The sequence below is a fragment of the Gambusia affinis genome, linkage group LG02 (assembly GCF_019740435.1).
Source record: "Gambusia affinis linkage group LG02, SWU_Gaff_1.0, whole genome shotgun sequence".
Classification (NCBI taxonomy): Eukaryota; Metazoa; Chordata; class Actinopteri; order Cyprinodontiformes; family Poeciliidae; genus Gambusia; species Gambusia affinis.
In genome coordinates, this window is record NC_057869.1 from 23,458,854 (window position 1) to 23,485,074 (window position 26,221).

Consider the following 26,221-nt stretch of genomic DNA (forward strand, 5'->3'; position numbering starts at 1 on the left):
TCAGACATTCTGCTTTCAGCAGGAGACATTCTGACAGGAATTAAAACATGAATTATTTAGATCTACCGGTAATTTGGATTTAGAGCTAACGCAAATGGAATGCCCATTTCTAAATTCAATTGGGAATTTCTCTCCATCCAATCTGACTGATTTTGAGCTACTTTGCAAAGAAGAATGACAAACTTTTCAGATTTGTTGACATGTGTCAGACCACTGGTTTCTTCCCAGGAGTGCACTGCCATGTGTTGATGTGTCAAATAAAATCTCAATATGGCATACTGTGTGGAATTCACTAGATATAATATATTTTTGTAAAACTGCTTATATACCTCTGCAAATACATTTTTATTATGACACGGGCCAACATGATACGAGGAATACATATTTTTTTTCCATCTTGGAAGTAGAATATAGGGGTAAATCTGAAAATCTCCGGAAATAACAATAAAACTGGTGTGCTTTTAAGACAAAGCCATGGAAAAAGTGGCATCTCTATTCAAGCAAGAAAACGTTCAATTTCACATAGAACTGACCATGTGCGCATATTGACTAAGACATAACGTTGTGCATGGAAATATATAGATATATCTCCAAAATAGGAATTCACGGTGAACTGACACAAATATTTACGCATTTTACGCATTTTATTTACGCATTTAGTAATGAGGCGTTTTGCTCATTACTATGCAAAACGCCTCTTTTGGTTGCGTGCTCTGGAAGGGAAAGAGGTAGGTGGGAGTATGTAAAAATAAACGCTACAGAAGAAGAGGTAGGAGGAGTATGAGTCGTCTAACAGGATCTGTGCTGATGTGAGCTGCTGTCAGGAAACGAAAAATGAAAGGAGTACAGGTCAGAGTCAATGACCTCCTGCGATGCTTGTCGGTGTCCAGAACAGCTCCGCGTTTCTTTGAAAGACAGTTTCACACGCAGATGCTCTCTCAAAACAAAGGCAAGCAAGATGGAAACACAGCGTTAGCTTAGCTAAGCATTTTGTAATTGACAAGCTTTGGTTTTTGTCTCATGTCACAGTACATATTGTGCTCAGACAGTCTGTTCGTCACCTTCTTTGTTTGATTCTAGTATGTCATTAACGTAAAGCACATCCACAAATCTTAAATGGCTTGGTTTTACTCAGAAAGCTAATGTAGCTTTAAGATTTAGTTTGTTTATACCGGCAACTGTCGCGAGAATCTTTTTAGCGTCATCTATAGTTGCTATGGTAACAAAGCTTCGTTGTGATTTAGTCATATTTTATTTTTATTTCTTGCCTAATTTAGGACTATGTGGTTTTGTATTGTAGCAGGTTATTCGAGATAATAAAGGTGAAAAGTTAGCATTTGTGTTGTATAATTCTGTTTCCGTTTTGTGACGTATGCAGACGTGACGTGTGGAGTGGGGGGAGCAATTTGTAAAGCGCGGTAAAAAGGAACTAGGGAAGCAGATCATACATAGTAGATAACTGTGCAGTTTTTAGCGTTAATTTTGCAAAAACGTGGTTGTTTTAGTCAGATTAAATCAATTACCTTGTCAGTTGCATACTGGGATCACATTGCCATCATGCCTGTCCTGGATGTCACAGACGTGCCTGCAGTATCTCCATCCAAGAGAGCAAGAACAGAAACAAAGCCTGAAGAGGAAAAATACGTGCTTAGATTTTCTAAACTTTCGGAGCATGCCACAACACCTACACGAGGTTCTGCAAAAGCAGCAGGATATGATCTCTACAGGTTGCTTTTCTTTTCTTTTCTTTGCTGTGGGTCTATTCTGTTTTCTTTGCAGCTATTTTTAATACAAGATATCGTACATTGCTTTAACAGAATAGACAGTCTTCTGTGTCTAGAAATCTTATTTGTTGTAGAGTATTGAACGGTGAGTGAGGCTGTTTTAATACTTTCTTTAAGGATAACTGCATTGCTTTTCATTTGACACAACAGTGCTTATGATTACTCCATTGGTCCCCTGGACAAGGCGATTGTGAAGACAGACATCCAGATTGCTGTTCCTCATGGCTGTTACGGCAGAGTTGGTGAGTTCCTGACATGCAGCTTGTTCTTCTCCGTCACACTCTTTGTTTGGCTCATGTGAATTCAAGCTTTGATATTTCTTCCTTTCAGCACCAAGATCTGGACTGGCAGCTAAACACTTCATTGACGTTGGTGGTGAGTCTGAGCAGAAATGTGTGCCTCTGATTCGCATAATCAGACAATGCATTTATGCATTTCGACTGCTTGTGGGTGTGTGTGTGTGTGTTCACAGCTGGTGTTGTAGATGAAGATTACCGGGGTAATGTTGGAGTCGTGCTCTTCAACTTTGGCAAAGAAACATTTGAAGGTGAGTTCTGTCATTGGTACTTAGGCATAGGAAGGTTTATCAAAGGTCCCCTCAATGACAGACACTTGATGTCATTGTTGGATCAAATTAATTTTATGCCCCCTGGTGGAATACAGAGGCAACAGTCTGAAATATTTCCCCTGGTGGTGAGTTTTTCCGTTTGATCTAAAAGGTGGAACGTTCAATCACACCTTTTGTAAATTCGATTTAATGTTCTTTGCATGTGTTGTGTTATCTAAAAGGTAATTTAAAATGAATGTCGACTTTATTGCAAATACTTTTTTTTTTATTTTAAAACTGTCAACATTTTCCCATGTCACTGAATTAATTTAATTTGTGCCTTTCACTTAATTCACATCTGTACTTTAAAAGTTTTTATCCTTCGAAGCATGCTGTTTATGTAAAGTAACTGTCCAAATGTCCAACAACACTGTAACTTTGTTTTATCTCAGGGTTTTTTTTTTTCTTTACCACCAACCAGGGTATTGATAAGGTGCAGAGCTTACTGTGCTGAATGACATAAAAGGACATGCAGTCTATCGTCCAAGTTAATCATTGTCTTATGTTGCTCCTCACAGTGAAAAAGGGCGACAGAGTTGCTCAGCTGGTGTGTGAGAAAATCTGCTACCCAGATCTGGTGGAGGAAGAGGTAAACTGCGACCGTTTTGACATTCATTTACCCCCCTGCCTCTCAGGTGCTTCCAGTTAGTCTAAACTTGAACTAATGCAAGGTATGAACTGAAAACATAAGGGCAATGTTCAGTCTGGTTACAGTTTTAACCCTTTGCTTCTTCCAGTGGAAAAAACAAAACAAAAACAGAGCTATTATGCCTCGATCAGAAATTGTTTAATAGCATCACTTTTACAAGGAAATTTTCTAGGTTTTTAAACATTCTTGCACATACATTTCCAAATTGTCTATATATACACAAGTAAGCGAAATAATTTTTATTTGGTTTGTTTAATTTGCTCAATTTTTTCCCCCCAGTCTCTCGATGAAACGGTCCGTGGTGCTGGAGGCTTTGGATCTACTGGGCGCAACTGAGGGCTCCATAATGTTACTGTGTTAGCAATGAGTTGTTCTTATATGGTAATAAAATTAGGTGCTAATAAAGTTCTTTTTTTTTTCATACAGAAAAGACTATTTCTCATTTTTACCCATTTCAGTTTATTGCAGTCGTATCGTTTCATTCAATAGCGCGCCGCAAGGCGAAAGTCTTCCAAACCTCCACATGGGGGCAGTAGTAGACAAGAATTTAAACTTGCGCTTCAAATCACATTCCTGTGAAAGTGTGAGATACCTCAGTGTATCACATCCAGCTGTTTGACTTAATCTGACTTCCAATGGCCAAAACATTCCTCACTTTGATCAAACAACTGCAGAGGAGGAGTGGTGTGGCTCGCCTGTTGTCTCTTCTTGTTATTTTAACCTGGATGAAAGAGGGGAGGGAGGAGGAAATAAAACCACATGCATACACAAAAAATATGTTTTTATTGTGTAGATTTACAGCTAAACCCTCACCGATGTGAACAGAGAACAGGCTGGTCTGTAACAATGCAGCACTGATTTTATTTGTGAGAGAACATGTGGCCACAGAGACCTCAGTGCATAATCATGAAGGCCCAGGTTTGGCATCATCAAATGTGGTGTGTGTGTGTGTGTACTGGATGTCTGTATACACTGTTTACAAAGAAAGTAGTTGGTCATTATAAGCACCATTATGACCCCCTCTATTCCAGGGGCTTCCTATAGTTTACAAATGCTTTATAGATTAAAAGTGGCACTGATTATTACAGTATAAACACAATTTACATACACAGAAGAGAGCGGACAGGCTTAGTTGTTGCAGCGGCGAGGAAACGGAATCTTCAGAATGACCGTCGGTATCGTATTTGACTACTAAGGTTTTGGGTATGTAGTGCAGTGCATTCAGGAGTCTGTAGATGTGTTGTTAGCACCAATACGGATACGGATCAGTGGGAAAGATGGGAAAGCAGAGTTTAAATAGGCAGTAGGATTCATTCAAGCTCAGATGTGGTTACATCTCAATAGTCCACAGTGGGTTCCTTACCGCTCCTAAACTTTTTTTTTTTTTTTTTTTCCAACCGTTTTCATCTTTCAGCGTCTGGGGAAGAAGACATTCCTTCACTTCTCAAGGGGATGAAATAAATTGATAGACTATTGGGACTCAACCCATTCTTCTCTTTCGACCAAGTTGAGTTAATAAAATAACTTTCTGCAGCCCACATGCCCCTCCAAGTGGCATCTGATTCCACATATCATATGACATTTAACAGTAAAATAAAAACCTATTCACACTCTCGATAGTGCTCTGAACACAGATGGAGATGTGTTTCCTTAGACTTCAAGCGAACATTTCCTCACTTAGCTGCTATTCCTTTCATAGAATCTGTATCTATGATATGTAGAATCATCTTTGGTGATCAAATGTTGTCGTAATCCCCCCCCTTCCCACTTTGTCTCTTTGGTGGCGAGCCCCTAGTTGCCCCTAGCTACTTATTCAGAGTCTCAATTGTTTGGCCTTTAAGGCAGTGTGAGCATGACGCTGGATCTGCAGCTGCCAGCAACATCTGCCCCTCTCAGTCTGGTGATGGTTAATGGAGGATGAGGTGCACCCTCATCTTCAGTACATCTCCCAGCTGTCCTGTGAGGTAGTCTTTATCGTGTTGGTCCTCCAGCTCGGCCAGCTCTTTCTTCCTGTACAGAGGGACGCTGCTGATTTGAAGGTCGTACGCCCCCGGCAGGAGGACCTTCTTCTTGCTCAAATGCAGGTAGCTGACTCCGTCCCTCTGGTTGATTTTGAAGAGACCTTCTTCGTTCCCGCTGTCGACGCTGTAGCGCACGTGGTCGCTGAGCGTGGACAAGGCCGGGGTGAACTCCAGGATGTGCTCGCGGCTGCTGAGGTCGCTGACGTTCAGGTGCAACTGGAGCGTGTTTTCGATGTCCATGCTGGCCAGGCTGACTGTGTTCTCCTCAGTGAGCTGAAGAATTAAAACAATGCTTTGTGAAGTTCACCTTTCAACAGAACTAACTCTACAGTCAGGTCACACTCTGCACATTTCAGTCATGCACCTACATGATTTTATGCTCATTTTTTTAAATAAATGGTTAAATGCTGAGAGATGTCCTCACTAATTATTTAGCTAATTTTTAAATCACTTGGTATTGTACAGTCCAACCCTTTATTGTGGTCTTCAGTGATGCCAACCTGAATTTGAAACACACAGGTGACGCAGTAATATAAAAATAAAATATCCACCTCACCCTGCACCACCTTCCCTACAGTTATTCATGGTGTTGGCAGTATTCATGCTGTGTAGATGCTCCTTCCTTTTTTTTTTAAAAAAAAGTGACATGTTTTAAAAACAGAGATGGATCTGATTAAATCCATCTTTTCATCAGATTTGGTCAGATCTGATGTAAAGATGGATTGAGCGAACACAAGACAAGCCTGTTGGAGACAGCAAAAGACATGAGGAGTTGAGGTTCCTGTCCCAGCAGGGCAGCATCTCTAAAGCACAACTGGAGCACCAAAGTTTGTGGTTGAATTGTGACAAAATACTTTTCACAGAATGGTGCTTTAGATTTTCTGGTTTGTTGTTGGCTCACATCATGCTAGATATTTGTGAATTTACAAGAACGCATGTCTCATCATCATCCATGTTTAAAATGTGTCTAAATAAAAAGTCCTTCATTCATCTTAACAGCATATGAATGCAAATTCGAAGTTTGAACCGATGATGTGTCAGAGGTCAGTATTTTGAGCAGCCAAATCCTCCTTGGAAAGGCTTTTTTATACATCTAGACACAAACTGAATCCGACAATTGACAGACCACCAACACTAGATCAAGCATGCTGCTCCAGTCGAAGTTTCTGAACTAACATCCTCCTCAAGTTTTCCAGTCTTTCAAACAAATTACCTGCATGTCCTCCCCAGCACTATCATGTGTCGAGTTGACACTGCGACGTTTGCGTCCTTTCTTCGGGTAACCGTTTATCTTACACTCATAGCAGGCTTCTGGGGAGAGCGAGTTGTCATCCTCCTCACCTCCCTGCCCACCACTCACACTGCCACTCGTGAAGCCAAGACCTGTGACACAGTGCCTGCAGCAGAGTCAAAGCAATCAGTCAAACTGAACACACGGTGGCTGCTTTTTATTTTTTCGAATGTCTCAAATGTACCCTTGTCCAGCGCGGTAGTATCCAGTCGGGCATCCACAGAGGTAGCCCCCGTCTGTGTTAGAGCAGCCAAACTTGCATGGGTTGTGGCTGGTGGAGCACTCGTTGATGTCTGTGCAGCCTCCGGTGGACTGCTCGTAGTTGAAGCCGGTGGGACAGAGGCAGCGGAAGCTCCCCAGGGTGTTGTGGCATGACGCTCCCCCACAGATCTGGCTGTTCAGACACTCGTTCTCATCTGGGTCACAGGAAGTTGGTGGGAAGCAAACAAACATGGGGTTGGGGGGAGGGGGTGTGAGGTCATTCCAGTGAAAGGACACAAACAATGCTGGGAAAGTCTGGTCTAAATCTCGTCAATATGTAGAGAGACCTAAACTAGAAACAGGGGCCTGGCTTTGAAGTGGTGGAAAATCTCGTGATTCAGTTTTGGTTTTATTATTTCTATCTGGGGCAACAATTTTTAGCTAAATGAGTTGTTTTAGAATATTATTGTGTCAACGTTTAAATAGGTGAATGGAGATGTATTTTAAAGCGCTTTGGGTCCTCTGGACTAGATAAAGTGCTATGCACTTATAGGTCATTTACTATTTAAGTCATAAAAGATTTTAAGCAAAAATAACAAGAAGGCAGTAAGAAATGTTTTTCAATTTCTCGTGACACTGAACACATTTGAACAGTTCATTCTTAAAACGCAGCCTCTGTTTGATATTTTAGAAACTACATCATCCTGTGTCCCAAAAGGTTTTTCTGTTGTCATTAAACAAAACAAACAAACAAAAAAAAAAACAGTGCTCACCAACACACTGGTTCCACTGGTAGTGCTGCAGGTAGCCTTGGGGACAGCTGCACCTGTATCCACCCACTAAGTTCTGACAGCCATGCTGACACCTGTGGTTTCCGTCGCACTCGTCCATGTCTGCCAGGGACCAGCACAAATCACCATGACTGTAAGTGTTTCATTTCTGTTACCCGTCCATCGATTGCTCTTTTGTTTTCCAGACCTTCACAGCTCTGTCCACTGGGATCTAATGAGTATCCCCGCTGGCAGTCACAATTGAAGCTACCCGGAGTGTTCTGGCAGACCCCGTTGGAACCGCACAGATTTGGGTCAGTTGAACATTCGTTGTTGTCTGTGCAGAGGGAAGAGGAGGTTCAGGCAGGGAAGATGATTGTGACCTGGATTTACAGCTGAAACCATACAGTGTTCACTGTTTAAAAAGACGCTAAATCCTTTTTTTTCTTCCCTTTCTGTCTGATATGAAATCAGGTAAGACCTTTACAGTTTTATATATGCAATGCAACAAGTGTAGGTCTTGCCTGGATTCAATATCCACGTGACTAAAAGTGTGAATTCATTCATTCAACTAGTGTATTTAACTAAATATGGCATCACAAAGAAACACATTATGAAGAAATATTGAAGCAACAGATCAAAACATCTGTCAGTAGGTTCTGTATTGGACACAAACGTGTCTTCCAAATGGACATTTACCCTCAGGACAATTGGTCCATGTTTTGGACTGGCCATTACAAACTCCAGATCTCAACTCCATAGAAAACTTGTGGGCAGAACTGAAGAGGTGTGTGTGAGTAAGGTGGCCAATAAACCTGATCTAGTTACATCAGTTCTCTCAGTAGGAATGGACTAGAATCCAATAAACTATTGTTTGACTCAAAAGCCATATAGTTTGAAAGTTGATTCTACAAAATGCTAAGGATATGTATGTAAAATTCTGGATTTGAAGACGGTACAAACAAACTGTTTCACTTATCGTTTTAGCATTTAGAAAATAGAATAAATATGGTAACAAGTACAATATTTACTTGTTTCATATGTATTAGGCAGGTTCTAATATTGTAGCCTAATACAGCATATGAATATATCTGGTTTTATCTTAAAATATGCGAATAAATGTAAACAAAATATGTATTTCAAGAAGGTGGTCAACATGAATACTTTGGCAAACTAAGGTCCACAGAATATTATGTGAAATTCAGTCAGTTCTTGCCATCCAGCCTCAATAAAACTGACCAGGTTCTAATATTGTTCTGAAGATGGAAAGGTTTTAAATAATTGTGGCATCGGGTAAGGATCACATCATTTTTTTGTGTCTGCATAGGTATAACATAAGAATTGAAATGTAACATGCTGTCTTCTTTACAGTTCTGGATCTGATCAATTTGACGGTGTGAAAACTCATCAATGCTAATATAAGGTTGCAAAAAAACAATATATTTTTTAAACTTTTGATAACAATGTTCTAATTGAACCTGAATGCTTCGTTTTATTCAACAGAGTTAACTATTTTCAGTAGAATGAACAAACATTTGAACACATGAGTCAAAAGTGTAGTCTCGATGTTTTAACAGCTGGTCGATATTTCAGAGGTGTCCACTAAAGAGCTTTCACACGAAAGACCCTTTTGGCTCTTAATGTTGCAATTGTATCAAGAAATAATTTTTATTATTCATGTCACACCCATATTTTTCTAACCTCATTGCTTGTACATTCTCAGACCTCAACATCTTCTACGAGGCCTTGTTGAGGTCATTCCTGATGTCCCAACTGAGGGTTCCCTGTGCTAGTTTTGATATGAGGTAATGCAAGCTGCTACATTTAGGGTAAACATTTTTCAAAAAAAGTTATAGATATATATTACTTTCTTATTTTTTTCCTACACAACACAGAAGGGCTGTACAAGAAAAGGGTAGTGGCAAGATGGCGGACCTTGATGCCCTTCAAGTGCTGCTTCTTTGTTTAAAAAAATGTTTGTTCAAATAACATTTTCCATCTATTGAACCAGCCCAGCATATAGCTTCTCATTTTGGGTGCTGAAACACTGGACAAGTCCAGAATATAACCAACTGGTGGACTTCCTGAGCAGATCATGTTTTCCACAATGACTGTTGTTTCTTTGTGTAGTTAAACCGGCCTATGAGTGATGCAGCAGTGATGTCATGGCTTTGTGCTGAAAAACTAGGTATTCCATGATGGTTGAACCAAATCAGGAAGAATCTCAAGAATCTCATTCTTCCACTGAAAACACAGGACACTGGTTCAGAATCACATTCGGGAACTGGCTCTAGCCAGAAAACTCTGTCATTGGTTTGATCTTGGTCTTTGTTTCGTCTCACTCAAAATCGTGGTCTGGTCTTAGTCTGAAGGTAGGCCAAGACCAGTAAATACAGTGACACTGAACTACCTTTAGTTAAGGTTTTCATTGCCATTTTACAAACAAAGACATGAATATTATTAAAATGCAGATGGATGATGAGGTAATACTTACCAATGCAGGCGGTGTGGTGCTGGGTGAAGCCAGGGGGACACTTGCACGTGAAGCCGCCAATGGTGTTAACACACAGGAACTGACAATTATGCTGTTTGGTTGAGCACTCATCCAGATCTGAAAGTGCGAGGTTCAACAGGGTGAAGCATTTGCTTTTCAAGATAATTCAAAACTGCTCAGATGTTGAACTAATGTGCTTAAGACACAGTGAAAAGACTTGCACGCTCCTTTCTGAGCTACATCCCTGTGCTTGTACAGCTTTTGGCCTACAAATGAACTGCAAAGGCAGCAGACACCGGACACACAGAGGGATACTGCAGAGGGGGAGGACTGAAGCTACAGTAAATAAAGATGAAAGAGGCCCTCAAAAAGGGACAGCATGAATACACTTGTTTAGACTTGTGCAAAGGCTCGATAAACAGAGACACAGGCGGATGCACTGCATCACAGTTCCTGAACACACACATGCACACGCACTGCAGCGGCTCTAACCTGGAAGCTAAATCATGGAAGGGTTCTTTGAATATTTCGGGGTTGTGTTTCACTGTATGTGAATGCATGTTTTGTGCATCACCTCTGCAGCTCTTTCCGTCTTCCTGCAGGACGTATCCTCGGGGGCAGGAGCAGAGGTAGCCTCCCTCTGTGTTCTTACAGATGAAGTTACAAGGCTTAGGTGCCTGTATGCACTCATCCACATCTAAAGCGTGAGCAGAAAAAAACAAAGAGTAAAACAAAAAGGCAGAAGAGTTTGAATGCTGCCGCTAGCAACTCCATAATGGGGCATATGGAGCTCTGGGCTGGGAGAACTTCACCAACAGAGTTTCAACTCTTCACTAGACAGCAGAAACAAGAACAAGAGGAAGGAGCGGCATGTGTAAGGATTAAACAATTGGAGAGCAGGTCATGCTTACCCACGCACTGTGTGCCAGAGATGTCAGTGGTGTATCCAGGTTTGCAGACGCAGTTGTAGGAGCCCAAAGTGTTGAGGCACCGACCGTTCTTGCAAAGGTTTCCCATCACACGACACTCATCAATGTCTGGAAGGAAACGAGAAAGGTTTACCCCACAGAAGTTTATGAAGCTGAGATCTGGGAGTAATGTGCAAAACTCTTGAATTTGGAATACCTCTGCCGTCAGTGGTGAACCCAGGTCCAAGTGGACACATCTTCTTGTACTGGGTGGTGGCAGGCAGGGGGCAGAGCTCACAGGTGGTTCCCCAGCCTCGACCTCCGTCGCAGCAGCACTCCGACTTGGTCACCAGGTTCCTGTTACTAGAACTCATCTGACACAGCGTGGTCAGAACTTCGGTGAAACAGAAGCCTTCGCGGTTATCTGAACAAGGAGAGAGGCAAAGAGGACGGAAACATGAGGGAGAGACCAGCAGAGCCTGTGGAAAGCAGACGATACCACCCAGACGGGACCTGACTTCACACGCCAGACATAGATAGATAACCCACACGCCTCTATCACTGCTGTCTGTGAGGAGAAAGATAGCTACACAGACATGAGATTTAAAGTGTCCCTCAGGAGCTTTTCTCACCAATCTTAACATGGTACAGCTGCCCAGGCGTGCATATTCAGACAAGGTAGGAGAGCTTTTGCTTGTCTCTGTCTGGATAGAAGCAGACAGAGGAAAAAAGGCCCAACTTCCCACGAAGACAGCAAGAACACTCAATGATGTAACAAGTAAGAGCAGCGTCTCTGTCCGAGCGTTGTCCAAACAATGAAGTGAAACGACAATGAAATTAAGACAATGAGGGTTAAGAAGGCATGCACAGTGGATTAACAACTACATACCGATACATTCTGTCTGTGTGGGGTTAGCAACGAATCCTTGGTCACATCTGCAGCGGTAGCTTCCAACCGTGTTCTCACAGCGGCCGTTCTTACAGATTCCTGGTTTAGCCGAACACTCATTGAGGTCTGAGACAAAAACCACAACCAAAGGCAGAAATTATGTGTTGTGATGTGTTGTCACATTTACTTAATTTAGTGTGCTAAGATAAGATTTTTATATTTGTTCCAGGTTCTGGGGTAAAGCTGTCACAACACTCTGCATTGCCAAAGAAAGTCTTTAGAGTTCTTTCAATATGCTTGGATTAGATCAGACTTCCATAAAAGTTACAGCTGGCCCACTGTTCCTGTATTTTGCTTTATCTCTTTTCTTAATGAGTCATCTCAAGAGCTATTGCTGCATTTACAGTTGTTTTCCTTTCCCATCGTGAGTATTGCACTGTCGCTGACATTAGTTATGCGTTCTCTTTTTTTGTTTTCTCTTAAGGAAGTACTTCTGGTGAATCACTTTATTCTTTGTTTATTCTGCCTTCTCAAGCCTATGGCTTCTCCTACTGAGCCTAAACTTTTCTTCTTGTTAAAAGGGAGTGGTTCCTTTCCACAGTGATGATTTGAATGCATAGAACTGAAATGAGTTGGATTGATTTGGACTGAATTTTGACCAAACAGAACAAGATATTAATTGGAAGCTCTTTGACGTTGAGTGGGATCTATTTAAATAAACTGAAAAGAATTGAAGTGAACAACGAACATATGTTGTTGTTTGTTTCTGTTAAATGTTTGGGCAGGTGTGTAGAAGAGATATTTCTCTTAAGATTTTGTTTTCAAGTTCTTGTAATCTGGTTGCCAATCTTTGTAAGAGTAAATTTAGTCGAACAGTCCCAAAGAGACAGGATTGTGTTGAAAACTGCACATATGTTTATTTTTTTATTCATGTCCGAAACTAGAAAATCAGAATAATGTCAGTGAAAGCAGAGCCAGAGCCGTGTAATATTTACCCATGCATCCATCTCCATTAGGCGGCCGTGTGTATCCAGGTGCACAGATGCACATGTATGTACCAATCAGGTTCTTGCAAGTCATTCCTCGGCTGGAACAGTCATCTATACCATCTTCGCACTCGTTTTGGTCTGGAAAGTCAGACAACAAGCTTAAAGTCAGAAGAAGAAGCAGAGTTTATTTTAGGAACTTTATCAGTGGCCTTACTAAGACACTCCTCAACATACTCCAACTCTGAGGTCTTCTGGATCAGCAGGCATGAAGTTGCAGATTTAACAATCTGTTTGAAGTTTTACTCTAAACAGTGATGTTACGATTGCTGATGGGATCCTCCTGTTTCAGTGCTTCTCTACAAATACATCTGTTGCTATGGTACCTAAGCTATTTTAAAGAGTGGAAGTATAAACAGGGACTTGACTGGTTACAGTTGTCAGACTGTTTTGAGTTCATCCCAGACAGAGATTCACTGAGGATCTCGCTTAGATAACAAGTTATGCAACTTTATAGGTGGGGCCGCTATGTCTGAGGGGCACAGAAACTTTCCGACCCACCCTACATGACCTCGTCAATAGACCACATACGAAAGAAACGGGGAGACTGAGTGGTTTCATTGAGGTACCTTTACACATCCTCCTGTCCTCGCGCAGGACGTAGCCCGTGGGACATTTGCACTCGTAGGAGCCGATCACGTTAACACAGCGGAACGCACACAGCAGAGGATTCTGGGAACACTCGTTGATGTCTAAGGAATCAAGGAAAAGTCAATTGTCAAGACTGCAGGACAGAGGATGGACTTTCAGACTCTCATACCTTCACAGGTCATCATCGGCCCGGGCTCGAAGCCGTCATCGCACGCACACTCAAACCCGCCGACGACGTTAGTACACGTGCCGTTGCCGCATGGATTTCCGATTTCGCACTCGTTTTTATCTGCATCGAAGAGAGTTAGTTAAACCTTGGCTTACTGGAACGAGGGAATGAGACAAGTAAATTAGATTGGGTTACATGCCGACACCGTGGAACCAAATAAACTCACCTTCACATGTGACTCCGCTGATATCAAGGCTGTATCCCGTTGGACATTCACAGCGGAAGGATCCGTCTGTGTTGATGCACTGACCGTTAACGCATGGGTTGTTGAGGCATTCATCAATATCTGGAATGAAAATGAACAAATAAATCAGCACAACTTCAGCACATGCAAGAAATATAGAGCAGATGAAACTTATTGTAGCTTTTGTTTAGATCATGGTCAGAAACCTTTAGGGCCATCTGGTCCCCGCTTATATCCCTCATTAGGACACAGAACAGGATAAGCATCTGCGAATAAGCAACAGGAAAAGTCACAAATTAAAGATAATATCTGTGCCCTTCTCCAACATTTGGATGCTTTGCTGATTTTGTATGTGTGTCAGGAAGGATATTCACCCTCATCTTTCCTGGGGCAGATCTCACAGGGACTTCCCCATCCTTGGCCAGGCATGGAAGTGCAGCAGCATTCTGCCTTAGACGTGTTCAGAGCCTTCGGTGACAGGCAGCGTCCGTTTTCAAACTTGGTGTAGCAGTAGCTCACACGGATGTCTGAGGGTCAAAACCCACAAAAGAGAACAAATGTAGCAGACAGAAAGGAAGTCTTACTGATTTACAAAGTTTAGGAAAACATTTGTTTCATAAATTTATGGGAGTTTGTGCCTAAATGCAAAGCTATCTCATACCACATCTGAAGTTTTAGGTATTAGAAGATAAAAACAACATATTATGGCTCCATCAGGTCCTTGAACCAGTTAAATGCATCTTGCACACTTTATATAGCTTTTTTTTTTTTTTTTGATAAATATGTCAGTGAAATATCTGTAACTTATGTGTGAAACAATAGGAGGGTGATAAAAAAAAACCAGGAGGGAGGAGGAGGGGAGGCCACAGTTTTTCAGAGAAACTGTTAAACTTATGGGGAGGTGGACCATTTTTTTCACCCCACAATCACCGAAACAGACAGAAATCTCCATCTAACCCATGAAGCCACCTTCCTCAGAAGCCCTCCAAAAACATCATTTCTTTCAGATTCAACGGCGATCTCTAAAACAAGAGGAGGCTGACAGGGACAGACAGTCAGTGAATGCACTGGTCCAGCTTTACTGTCGATTCTTCACTTCTTGGCGTCACTTCTCTTTTTTTTTTTCCCCAACAACTAATACACTCTAAAAACACTCTAAAACACTCTACCCGTGAGCAATTTGTACAGGTAAATGCAACATTTTTATTCTTGAAACACTGCATTGGTTGGATTAATGCAAACCTCTCAGAATGTAAATTCTTTGAAAGACAGTCAAAAGTGAGCTGGAAAACGTTTCCTAGATAGAGCCAATGGAAGAGCCGGTGCTGCCATCAACCAGGCGACTTTAACTAAAATAGATTGAATTTTATTTCAAGTTGAACTGAAGTGGATGTATTTAGAGCAGAGCATTTTACACTTCATAAGAATACTTCATAATGCTCTAGATTATTATTATTATTATTTTTATTTTTATTCTAACAAAAAAGAAAAAACTTTTTTGAGACTTCTTGGTCTCAGCCCATTTCAGCAAGAACTTCAACTGGATCCAAATGGGACCATGTAGTTTGATTGAACTGGATTGATCTGAACAGAATTTGGACTGAACTGCATTCAACCCGACTGGATATGACACAGATGGATAAAGTGTGTTGAGGCGACATTTGTTGCCAATTACCACTCTATAAATAAACTGAGCCGAGTTTAATTCGGAAAACCTCTGTTAGGTCTCAGAAACATGGTAATAGTCATGCTGCGGGGACCAAACAGAAGGCCATTGTTTAACTGTGTACAAGGAACATTCAATTGCAGCCCTAATGATAATGGTCTTGTTTTTCTCATTACACGTGTGTTAAAAGAAGTTAGTGTTTTTCCTTAATAAATCAAATATGTTTTAAAAAAGCTGTATAATTCTCTGCACAGAGTTGTGTGTCTTTCTTGTTCCTCTTTGACTACGCAGCGACTTCCTTGTAATGAGAAGCACATGGCAGTGCCCTCCTGCAATCTCTGGCCTTCACTGAACTCAACACAAATAAGCTTTCTTCACACACACACACACACACACACACACACACACACACCCACACATGCCGACGCGCGCGCACACACACCTGGCTCAGAGGCAAAGACCACAAACATGAACACCTGGTGCTGTGAGAAAAATGTTCAACAGTGTCATGTTTCTTTTCGCCATGGATTTTTCAGCCATTCCTTTGGGGAGACTGATGGAGCTTTATGACGATGTGGCGAACAAAAATGTCGACGAGACATAGTTTATTTTTAATCAGAAGCAAGAACAACCTCTTAAAGAGTAAAAATAAGTAAAAAGCTCAAAATGAGGTTTTGAAATAAATGCGAACTTGGAAAAAAGAGTAGACTGCGATTGGTGACAACTGATGTGGAAAACCTTGACTGGCAGTAAATGAAAACATATTAAACACAATCAGTAAAAGTCGAGCACATACCGGTTTGTTTGACGTACTACCTAGTTTTCTTCTGTACAAACTGAATATGTGGAGATATATAACAGTGAGGATGACCGACTCTTAAAAATGAAAATCTGAGGAAAGAAAAAAGGATTTCACCATCTTTTGGAGAAGAAAACAGTTTTGAACATGCCGCTTGAAATGTCAACATATTCGTTTTCCTCTAGTCTATCGATGCAGAGACTGACATATTTACACAAATTAAAATCACAAGAATATTTCATGCACAGCTGTGGCTGAAGTTCACTGAAGTGGAGCTAACCCCACTAGAACACTGGTTCAGGAAAAACATTTTTTAAAAATGTTTTTCCTGAAAATTAAGTAGAAAATTAAGTATATGATATAAAATTTACCACAAACTTTATAAATCTCTGTGATCTTAGCAAATGCCTCCCTGTCGGTTTTAACAGAAACACATTTTCTCTGACAGCCAGACTTAGGCTTCAAATTTTAGCACTTTCTAAAACCGTAGAGAGAAGTGGAACGCAAGCTGTAAACTGATGAAGTCATCACTTCAGTGTTTGGAGAGGGAACTCCCTTATAGAGAACTCAGCACAACCCCACCCAGCCTAACAGCGCACACCAAGTACGTGTAAAGGCACACACACGCACACACACGCACACACACACACACACACACACACACACACACACACACGCATGCATGCATGCGAGGAAATGGAAAATTGATCTGCTCAGAGCCACCCTTGGTCTCGTCGAGGCTGAGGCAGCAGAACCAGCTGGAACAGAGTAAGCTGTCATGAAACAGCCAGAAAACTTTACTTCATCTCTCTGCTGAGAGCTTCCCAACCTTGTCCCGTGAAGCAGATGCAGGCAGTAGCGTCACGGTTTCTCTTTTCATCCACTTGCGCTCACCTAAGCATCTGCGTCCCGACGCAGAGAGCTGGAAACCCTCGGGGCACTCGCAGGTGAAGCTTCCATCGAAGTTGGTGCATTTTCCAAGCATGCAGATCTCAGGAGACTGGGCGCACTCATCGATGTCTGACAAAGGATTAGGAATGTCATCAGCCACAGTGCTCAGAAATGAAAGCTTTGAAAACACATTTATTTAGGAATGATTGCATGTCAAACATTTGTAGGATTGAAATTGGCAAAATCAACAGCTAAATATGTCTTGATATTATTTTATTCCACTAATATTTTCTTTGCCTTTTCATTCTTTCATTTATTTTCTCCATACTGGCAATTTGGTTTGCATTTATTCACTTTTTAACTATTTTGCTGAGACCAGGTTTATTTGTAATATGATTGTATTACCCTCACTTATTTCCCTCCAATAAAATGGTGTTTGCAGAACAAAAAAAGTTACATAAAAAATGAAATGCTTAAAAACCTTTAATATGTATAATATATATATTTTTTGGTGTCCCTAATCCTCTTCCGTAGATTTCAGCAGTGTATATATGACAAATGTGAAAACAGATTAATATCTGGAATAAATAGGGAAATTATTTGTCATCGACAATGGTTGTTAAATTTTATTTCTCAAAAAAAAAAGTAGAAATAAAAACAATCCTGGTGCTGCAGAGAAGTCATTGCAGTTCTTCCCCGGTTTCAAGAACAAGGCAAGAAGCAGGAATGCGTTTGGGTCTGCTGAATGTCCGTTCATCAGATCCGCTGCATAAACAATACATGGGTTCTGGCTCAGGTCTAGTCAAAGGGGACATTTTTACTGCTAAGCAGAATTAGTCTAAGATCAGATTTGCTCATGTGAAAATTTTCGCTTTGTGTGTGTGTGTATGTGTGTGTATGCTTTTTTATGCTACGCAGATTTCTGCTGTTATTTGTGTTCAAGGTCCCCATAGCTTCCTGTACCTTCACATGTTTCCTCGTGGAGATAGTAGCCAGGCAGGCAAATACACCTGTAGGTGCCGTCCATATTCACACAAGTCCCTTTCCCACAAGTGCCGGGATTCACCGCACATTCATTGATGTCTGGAAAAAAGTAAAGAGAAATAAGTAAAACTAACGAAAGCTGCGTTTAGTAACACAAGAAAAAGGTAAAGGTTATCACCTGTACAGAGTCTGCCGTCTGATGTGATCTCATAGCCGTCGTTGCACACGCAAAAGAAGCTTCCCACCGAGTTCAAGCACTGCCCGTTTCGACACAAGCCCCTCTGCGTGGCGCACTCGTCGATGTCTGATCAAAACACAGGGACGTGTCAGAGAATGCACCGACTCTGAGCTTTTCTGTTATCCTCGCTACAGGGACCAGCAGCGCCCACCTATGCAGTCGCCGTTGTGCGAGTTCTGGAAGCCGACGTAGCACAGGCAGTTGTAGGAGCCCACCGTGTTCTTGCAGGTCCCGTTGCCACAGGGCTGCCTCTCGCACTCGTCCACGTCTGACAAGGTTTCATCACAAACAACATTTACGTTTCTCACTTCAGTGACGACAAAACCTGAACAACAAGCGCAAAGAGGAAGAAAGATAAAATACAGAAGGACGCACCGACACACATCGACCGATCGGGAGTTGTTTTGTAGCCGTTGGGGCAGAGGCAGCGGTAGCTTCCCAGCGTGTCGATGCACTGACCAGGATTACATATGCCAGGGTTCTCCACGCACTCGTTACGATCTGAAGACAGAGAAAGACAATTGTCAACACTGGGTTAAACTGAGGGGCACTTTTGAAAAAAAAAGAAATCTAATAAAAAACGCAAATAAAGCAGCTTTAATTTTTTATTGTCTGTATTATGTATTAAACCTTGAAATAAATTCAGACTTTAATACATTACTATTTTCTGACCCATGAACATTTATTTTTTTACCAATATAATGAGAGCTTACATGAAAGGCATCCTTAATAAATCCTATAAAATAAATCTAAAATTATTAATGTTAATTTTTGAAGTGTGTTGAGTACTTTTAAATAGTAATCCATGACTTCCTGTTTCCCAGGGCAGTTTTTAAAATGGAGAGAATAAGAGAACATAAGATTTAAGATTCATATTTATTGTTAGAAAATAGCGGTGAAAAAAACACTTAAATCATAACCTTGAACAACATTCAAGTTTCTGATTATGCAAATTTGCTTAAATTCCCAGAAGAATTTTCTCACAAAGCCATTTTTACAATTGATGCTGATAAATGTGACAAAAAGGAAACGGAAGAGGAAGTCAAAGTTGATCAAAATCAATTAAAAGAGCAGTTTCTTATATGAGTCTTCTTTTTCTTTTTTTTTGGCTTTACGCAAATTAAATTATTGGCATGATTGCAACATAAATACACTCCAAATCTGTTGGAAGGCATTCCGACCCTGAAAGCTTTTTATCACGAGTCTGTTTTGTTCTTGGGAACTGCATGAAAAGCAGGAAGCAAAACAGGATGTTGATTTAACATTTCCTTATCGCTCTGACAGCAACATGTTTCAGATATGCTGAAGCACATGTTCAACAGCTCAACACATGCTTCGCATTCTCTCCCCGTTAGTATCAAGAACGCCATGAAAAACTTCTGTTCGGCCCCAAATGTCGCCGAGCTTCCTCTGCTGCTTCAACTCTGGCTTATCGCACGGAGGAAAGTAAAGTTCAACAACGTTCTCATAAGTGAGGAAGACTAGACAATCCTTTTAGAAATTAATGAATATATTTTTTGGCTCTTTCGTCTGAGGGAGGATATAAAGGAAAGGAGTAGAGATAGGCATGTTCTGCTGTTTCGGGGGTTAAATATCGCTGTCACAATGCTCTGATTTGACGTCGGATAAAAATAATATTTCAATCGTGAGCGGGACAAACGTGGTCAAAAGGTTAAAGCTGTATCTCAAGCATGAATTCATTGTCTCCGACCTTTGTTTTATTCCTGGGCAGAGGTTCAAACTGCAGTCATGGAGAGGAGGCTCTCGCTCTTGCTTTTTGTTTGTGAAGTAGTTCTTCATACGCTGGAGTGAATCACAGCCGAGCGTGAAGCGGATGAGTCAGTTCTTTCAAGTCTGAGGGCACGGTCAGAAAATGGGCTGCTCCCACTGGGTCGGTCTCCGCTTCAAGTGGACGAGATTAGTTACTCTGGTGTCTCGTTCTCAACAGAGCTTACCTTTCCTCAATACTCTTCTTGACCATTTAGCTCCTTCTCACTCCATTTAATGCATAAGTACTATCGTACACCAGCTTATTTCCTAGAAGATTTGCACATTTTAGTCTTTAATTCCATGTATAATTTAATTTGTACGTTATTTTCTGAAGGTTTCCCAATGCAACCGGTTTCCTGACTGTGGTTCTGATCCGTGTATGGACCAGTTGACTCAGTTGATCAAATGACATAACTCAAAGCAGCCCCCTGCTGAGAGTGAATGCTAAAGGGAGTCATGTAGCCACATGACCTTGACTTAAAGTAGAGTGAAAAGACATTTTTACTCTTGGTTTAAAGTGGGTCCATAGTGATACAGGTTTGAAATGTCCCATGGCGAATGGCTGCTGCAAAAGTCTGACATGTACCCACCAAAACGGCAAAAGTACAAACATTTGTAGCAGATCATCTAAATTTCATATTGCAATTCAAGATACTCTGACACAGTAATCATCAAAAAACTTCATAACTCAAGGAGGTACTGAGTATCAAGCCTTTTTCTCTTAGAGTCAACCCAGTTGGCGGTTCTCGTGTTGCGTCCACTCTAAAGGCACCTGGAGTGTCCATCCTTACCCAGACACTGTCCGGTGGAGGTGAAGCGGTATCCGGCTTTACACTCGCAGCGGTAACTTCCAGGCATGTTCAAGCAATCTGCGTTCTGCTGGCACACGGGTCCGTTCTGGCACTCGTCGATATCTGGCATCCGTAAAGACAGCATGTTCACACACATTAGACTTTAGTTGACCTGAATTAGTCAGTCTCCTTTGTCTAAACAGGATTTCTAAGAATGTCTTCGATCAACGTGTGACTGCGGACATCACCTTCACAAATCAGCAACTTGTCGTTGTAGATGAAGCCGACGGGACACTCGCATCTGAAGCTGCCTATCATGTTGATACACACTCCGTTCTCACACACACCTGGGATTTCCCTGCACTCGTCGATATCTATGGAATGACAACAACGCAGAGGATGATTTTAAAAACCTGTTTTCCATAAACAAGCAGTAGGATTGTAAAATCTTACCAATAACCCGTCCGGTAGTGATGTCGATGTAATATCCTGGCCTCTCACTGCCGCAGAGGATGGCAAACTCATCTAATAGTACATAAATCATGAATTAACTAGGGAAAGAGGATGTTTATAACAAAGGAACAGGCGCTGGCTTCGGAGCTCACTGGTGCTGGGCACAGGGCACTGCTCACACGGCCTATTCCAAGCACGGCCGATGTTGTAGGAGCAGCAGCACATCTTTTTCGTCATGTTGAAGGTCAGCTCTCCATCGCAGGTCCTGTTGTCTGAGTAAAAGTTCCTGTAGCAATAGCTCTTCCTCATGTCTTTTTTTATACAGAGAAACAAAAACAGCCAAATGTGAGTTTGGCACCAAACGTCCGAGACATTTTTCCTGCTGCTGTGAAGCATTCAGACTCACCCATGCAGTTGTGGCCGCCGTTGACCTGCATGTAGTCGGTGGGGCAGATGCAGGTGTAGTTGCCGATGGTGTTGTAGCACTGGCCGGGGCCGCAGATTCCCGGTTGTTCGCACTCGTTGATATCTTCATCCGGAAACAGAGAGGAAATGTTAGTGTATGAGTCTGGTTTTTCACTTGTTGAAACACATAAATAACAACCAATAAATATTTCTATTATTTACTTGTAGATATTAGCAGCAGAAACTCTGATGTAGGTTGTAAATAAGATTATTTCTATTTAGGTTTTGAGGAACATGATATCTGATATGCTTAGAAGCAGATTTTGGGTTTGATGCATTAAAAGAACAGAAAAGTGGGTAAACAGAAAAATGGGTATTTTTGTAAAATAAATTTAGCAGCAAGGGACAAACGGAACTATACATTTTTCAGCAAACTTTCTAAGTTTTCCATTAAGCTGAATTCAATTTGGTCTCTACCTCTTCTGGGCGCAGATGTGCATAATTTGGATGGGAACCAGATTTAAATACACAATTCCAAAACAACAGGTTTGAACTGAATTTTTATAAGCGCATTCACTGAATGGTTACAAAATACTAGCATTTTTTTTTTTTTTTGTCCTTAGGTTTCTAAAAAAATTTTTAGGTGTGAAAATATTTAGAAGCAACCAAACAGGGAGGAAAAAAATCTTAAAATCCTTCAAAACTAGGAAGAAAACGTCTGAAATGACGTCTAGATGCTGTTAAAGCCTTCATATTTACTAATTAACCTGGTGGCTCTTTGCAGTAATAATTTATAATCTATCTACATTTGACATTTAATCCAGACATACACACAAAATACCAGTTTTGCAGACGTGATGTCATTTCCTTTGAGGTAAAAGTGGAGAAACAACCTGACAACAATGCTAATAATTGAAACTGACTATGACTGGATGCTAATCATAGTCACTAACAATGTTTAGCACAAGTTATTTCCGCATCAACATTACTGCAGTCACTTTACTTGCAGAAAAACAAAAGAAGTGTTTTTGGGGTTTTTTTTACTTAAGAATGAACGGATGTGGTGTCCTCATTCGCTCTTAAGGGTCCAGCAAACAAACGTGCGCACATAAAAATGTCACCAGCCGTGCGATTGTCCTACCCACAGGTTCCTCCTTTCCCCTCTGGTCCTATTACCGCTTTCTAAACACTCTTTTTATTTAGATTTTCCCCTCGATCTTCCATTCCTCCCATTTTCTATCATCTTTGGCCTGTCTTTCAGAAACCCAGTCCACCTCCCTGAAGAGAGGGCTGACCACATCAGAGTCTCACCCCTCTGAAAGCTATGAACTCAGCTGTTTCATCCTCCTGGCCAAGCACTGCCGGGATAGCAGACAGGAACCAGAACAGAGACATTCTGGGATAGACTCAGGAGCAATGGTCCAATATTTTTATTTTCTTGTTTACTCTCCATAATGACCTCAATTTTCTCACAAAAGCATCCTGGGGCAATTGATTGAGAGGGATAGGTTCCCTGTGTGTGTGTGTGTGTGTGTGTGCGTGTGTGTGTGTGCGTGCGTGCGTGTGTGTGTGTGTGTGTGTTCCCTATGAGGGTGTGTGCATTATACCTTCGCAGACTCTGGTTTCGATGTTCAGGGCAAAACCTCTTGGACATTCACACTGGAAACTACCAAATGTGTTGATGCACCGTCCTCCCTGGCACAGGCCAGGAAGTTCTAGACATTCATTGATGTCTGCAAAAAAACAATAAAAAAAAATAAATAAAAAATATCAGTGGCACCGTGTTTGGCTGTGGATAAATGTAGTTAAATGACAGCATGTCTTTGTCTGACCTTCCAAGATGACTGTGACAGGGTTTGGTCTGAAGCCTTCTCCTCCAGGACACAGTGTCTTGTAATCAGCTGTAACATGCAATACCAAATCACAATGAACATCAGCCACGCAACAACCAAACACCAGTAAAGTTTGCTGCATTCCAGGATCTGCCGGGAACAGTTGCCTGAAACTAGGTCACATAAAAGATGCTCGTTGTTTTTTTTCTTTTTCTAATCAGACGTCTGAGATCTGCCAGTGAATATCGGAGTCTGGTGGACTGGACATGACTGCGACTTCTCAGAGATAACTGTCTGTTCTTGTCCCAGCAGCCGGCGTATCCTCCAGCTGAAAGGGATGAGTCATTGCCTGCATTGTTTTGAACCATCTGGTGGTAATTTCCATGTTAGCAGGACAAAGCTGTCTCATCTTTACCAGCAGCAACAATTACAGCGAACCTTCGTCGCACGGCATGAAAATAGCACTGAGGAGAAATGTACATTTGTGTTGAACTCTGGAGTTACTGCTAAAAATGAAAAATAAAAAGCGCAGGAAATGACTGCACTGTTGGCTGAATGGATATAAAACAGCATTTTGAATGACTAGTTTTCCTAGTAGCCATAATCCAAAACCTTTGGGAGTAACACAAAACTTAAAGAAAAAAACTACCTTGATAAAAAAACAACTGAAGCCATAATATATCTTCATCTTTTTTTAATTTCTCTATCTTTTCAACATCTTATAGAAAATTATAATAGAACTTTGACATAACTCTTAAAAAATTAAACATGATATAACTCTTAAGGTTCAATAGTGGGAGTGTTTTTTTTTTTTGTTGTTATTCCTCTTCCAGATCTCTGTATCATTCCTCTTTAAGTCTAGGTACCACAGTGTGGACTCACATGAATTTCCAGGTGGGCATAATTCACACGGACTCCCCCAGCCGTGGCCTTCGGAGCAGCAGCACGACGCCTTAGAAACCCCAACGCCAATCTCATTGGAGCAGTCCAGACTCTCGGATGAGTCTCCACGGAAACGCACATCCCGGTAACAGCTTCCGGTACGAGTGTCTGTCCACACACACACACACACACACAAACATATATATGTATGGGGATTTTTCTGGATTTTGCTCCTTGCTAATCTGACAATAAACATCACCGATCGGTTGAGATGATGTGTTGAGTCTCACCTACGCAGCCCACCCGAGTGGGGTTCAGCTGAAAGTCGGGGGGGCAGTTACAGATGTAGCTTCCAGGGATATTGACACAGATTCCACTCAGACAAATAGCTGGATCTGCGCATTCATTGATGTCTGGGAGAAAGACAAAGAGAAGCTGATGAAATTCCCCATTTCCTCAGCTCGGCTATGGTTCCCTTCTCAATGCGTCTTGCCTGTGCAGTTGCCTCCACCCCTGTCCAGCTCATATCCAAGGTTGCACTGACATCTGAAAAGTCCTGGGATATTTTGGCAGCGTCCATTGACACAGATGTCATCAAAGCTGCATTCATCTATGTCTGCGGGAAAGACAGAGAGAGAGATGGACTCAGCAGTTTACTCAAGGTTAATTCATATCCTTTAAAAGCTTCAGACTGTGCCACTTATTTCATTTTCACTCTTTTATGCTGGTGTACTGAAAAAATGAGTGAAATCGATGTACAGTGAGGATTTAATTTTACGTACTTATATGTTGGTGTGGCGTATCTGTTGCATTTGAGGCACTCCCGTTCTGGAAAGTGTGTGTTTATAGAAATCAACAGTGTGGGATTCACAGGGTTCTGCTGCATCATGACCAGGTAGTTCACTTTTCACTGAAATCACTGTCTTTTTTTTTTTTTTTACATTATTTCATTTTTTTATACTTTGTAGATCAACTTACTAAATTAAAAACTCTTTGGGTACCAGCAAGAAAGGCTATGCGAAATATTAGCCAATGTAATTCAAAAAGAGGTCATCCTGTCAGATTCGCTCTTATTTTAAAGTCTTAAACATGTTGAGTTATAAGTGAAATCTCTGATTGATCACTATTGGTCATTACTGTGAAATTTGAGTCACAAACTAGTCAATTTTGTCACACTAAAACACTACATCTGTGTAAAACCTTCTATGTAAATGGTGTGTGAGAGCTATGGGGCTAGTAAAGCAACATGAAGATTTTCAAAAACCTGAAGAAATACCGTCAATATTAAAACATTGGAAGAAATAAACACATATAAAATATACTTTTGACTTTTATAAAACTTTTGCATTGTTTTAGACAGCAGGTCCAATTTGAAATTCAGCAAAAAAATTATATATATGTATGTATATATTTAAGTATAATTAATGGTAAACAGACATTGAAGTTTGATATCAGTTACTCCTTTGGCACTTTACATGATAAACAAATTACTAAAAGTGAGAAAACATCTTTCACAATCGATCAATAAGTTATGACACTTAACTTTTCAGTGATCAAAGCGATCATTTCTCAGCACTGACTGGAACGCTGGAACACCAAATCATCACCAATATTTCAAAGCACAATGAGGCAAGTTTCACTTGTGTCATTCCCAAATAAACAACTAAAATCACTTTAATGCTGAGCACATTGCAAACTTCCTGTTTCCAACACTCTGTTTTATGAGTCACATTTGAAAGCCCCGTTCTCGTTGGACTGTCTGTTTCTCTAAACGGGAAAACAAACAGCCATTCACAGGAGTGAACACAGGACATTTTTAACACTTGCAACGAATATGGCCAGACAT

The 26,221-nt window shown here is 41.1% G+C and overlaps 2 protein-coding genes across 4 annotated transcripts in view; one reads left to right on the forward strand and one right to left on the reverse strand.

Annotated features, from left to right (window-relative positions):
- Positions 1-756: 756 nt before the first annotated feature.
- Positions 757-3,465, forward strand: dut (deoxyuridine triphosphatase). Its single transcript, XM_044134771.1, has 7 exons — positions 757-949; positions 1,580-1,727; positions 1,935-2,026; positions 2,115-2,159; positions 2,257-2,331; positions 2,910-2,980; positions 3,320-3,465. Exons 1-7 carry the CDS (start codon positions 835-837, stop codon positions 3,374-3,376), a joined length of 603 nt encoding a protein of 200 aa, XP_043990706.1. The 5' UTR covers positions 757-834; the 3' UTR covers positions 3,377-3,465.
- Positions 3,466-3,804: 339 nt separating this feature from the next.
- fbn1 (fibrillin 1) overlaps positions 3,805-26,221 on the reverse strand; it is an 85,556-nt gene continuing 63,139 nt past the window's right edge. For all 3 annotated transcript variants that reach the window (XM_044134742.1, XM_044134752.1, XM_044134735.1), the window contains 31 exons: positions 24,869-24,991; positions 24,666-24,788; positions 24,376-24,543; positions 23,494-23,562; positions 23,269-23,394; positions 21,663-21,785; positions 21,409-21,567; positions 21,257-21,328; positions 21,052-21,177; positions 20,804-20,926; positions 18,618-18,743; positions 18,394-18,510; positions 18,183-18,308; positions 17,984-18,103; positions 17,024-17,149; positions 14,039-14,191; positions 13,871-13,930; positions 13,647-13,766; positions 13,421-13,540; positions 13,230-13,352; positions 12,610-12,741; positions 11,615-11,740; positions 10,943-11,149; positions 10,729-10,854; positions 10,392-10,514; positions 9,818-9,934; positions 7,532-7,660; positions 7,327-7,446; positions 6,537-6,768; positions 6,275-6,458; positions 3,805-5,334 (listed from right to left, as the gene is read on the reverse strand). In XM_044134742.1, the coding sequence (XP_043990677.1) occupies positions 4,948-5,334; positions 6,275-6,458; positions 6,537-6,768; positions 7,327-7,446; positions 7,532-7,660; positions 9,818-9,934; positions 10,392-10,514; positions 10,729-10,854; positions 10,943-11,149; positions 11,615-11,740; positions 12,610-12,741; positions 13,230-13,352; positions 13,421-13,540; positions 13,647-13,766; positions 13,871-13,930; positions 14,039-14,191; positions 17,024-17,149; positions 17,984-18,103; positions 18,183-18,308; positions 18,394-18,510; positions 18,618-18,743; positions 20,804-20,926; positions 21,052-21,177; positions 21,257-21,328; positions 21,409-21,567; positions 21,663-21,785; positions 23,269-23,394; positions 23,494-23,562; positions 24,376-24,543; positions 24,666-24,788; positions 24,869-24,991 (4,286 nt within the window). In that variant the 3' untranslated portion in view covers positions 3,805-4,947. The remainder of the gene's footprint in view (positions 5,335-6,274; positions 6,459-6,536; positions 6,769-7,326; positions 7,447-7,531; positions 7,661-9,817; positions 9,935-10,391; positions 10,515-10,728; positions 10,855-10,942; positions 11,150-11,614; positions 11,741-12,609; positions 12,742-13,229; positions 13,353-13,420; positions 13,541-13,646; positions 13,767-13,870; positions 13,931-14,038; positions 14,192-17,023; positions 17,150-17,983; positions 18,104-18,182; positions 18,309-18,393; positions 18,511-18,617; positions 18,744-20,803; positions 20,927-21,051; positions 21,178-21,256; positions 21,329-21,408; positions 21,568-21,662; positions 21,786-23,268; positions 23,395-23,493; positions 23,563-24,375; positions 24,544-24,665; positions 24,789-24,868; positions 24,992-26,221) is intronic.

Excerpts from the sequence above, each read along its gene's own strand:
- dut (XM_044134771.1), top strand. The coding sequence starts at position 835 with ATGAAAGGAGTACAGGTCAGAGTCAATGACCTCCTGCGATGCTTGTCG. Across the intron at positions 950-1,579 it reads GATGCTCTCTCAAAACAAAG|ACGTGCCTGCAGTATCTCCA; the intron begins GCAAGCAAGATG and ends TGGATGTCACAG. Across the intron at positions 2,981-3,319 it reads CAGATCTGGTGGAGGAAGAG|TCTCTCGATGAAACGGTCCG; the intron begins GTAAACTGCGAC and ends TTTTCCCCCCAG.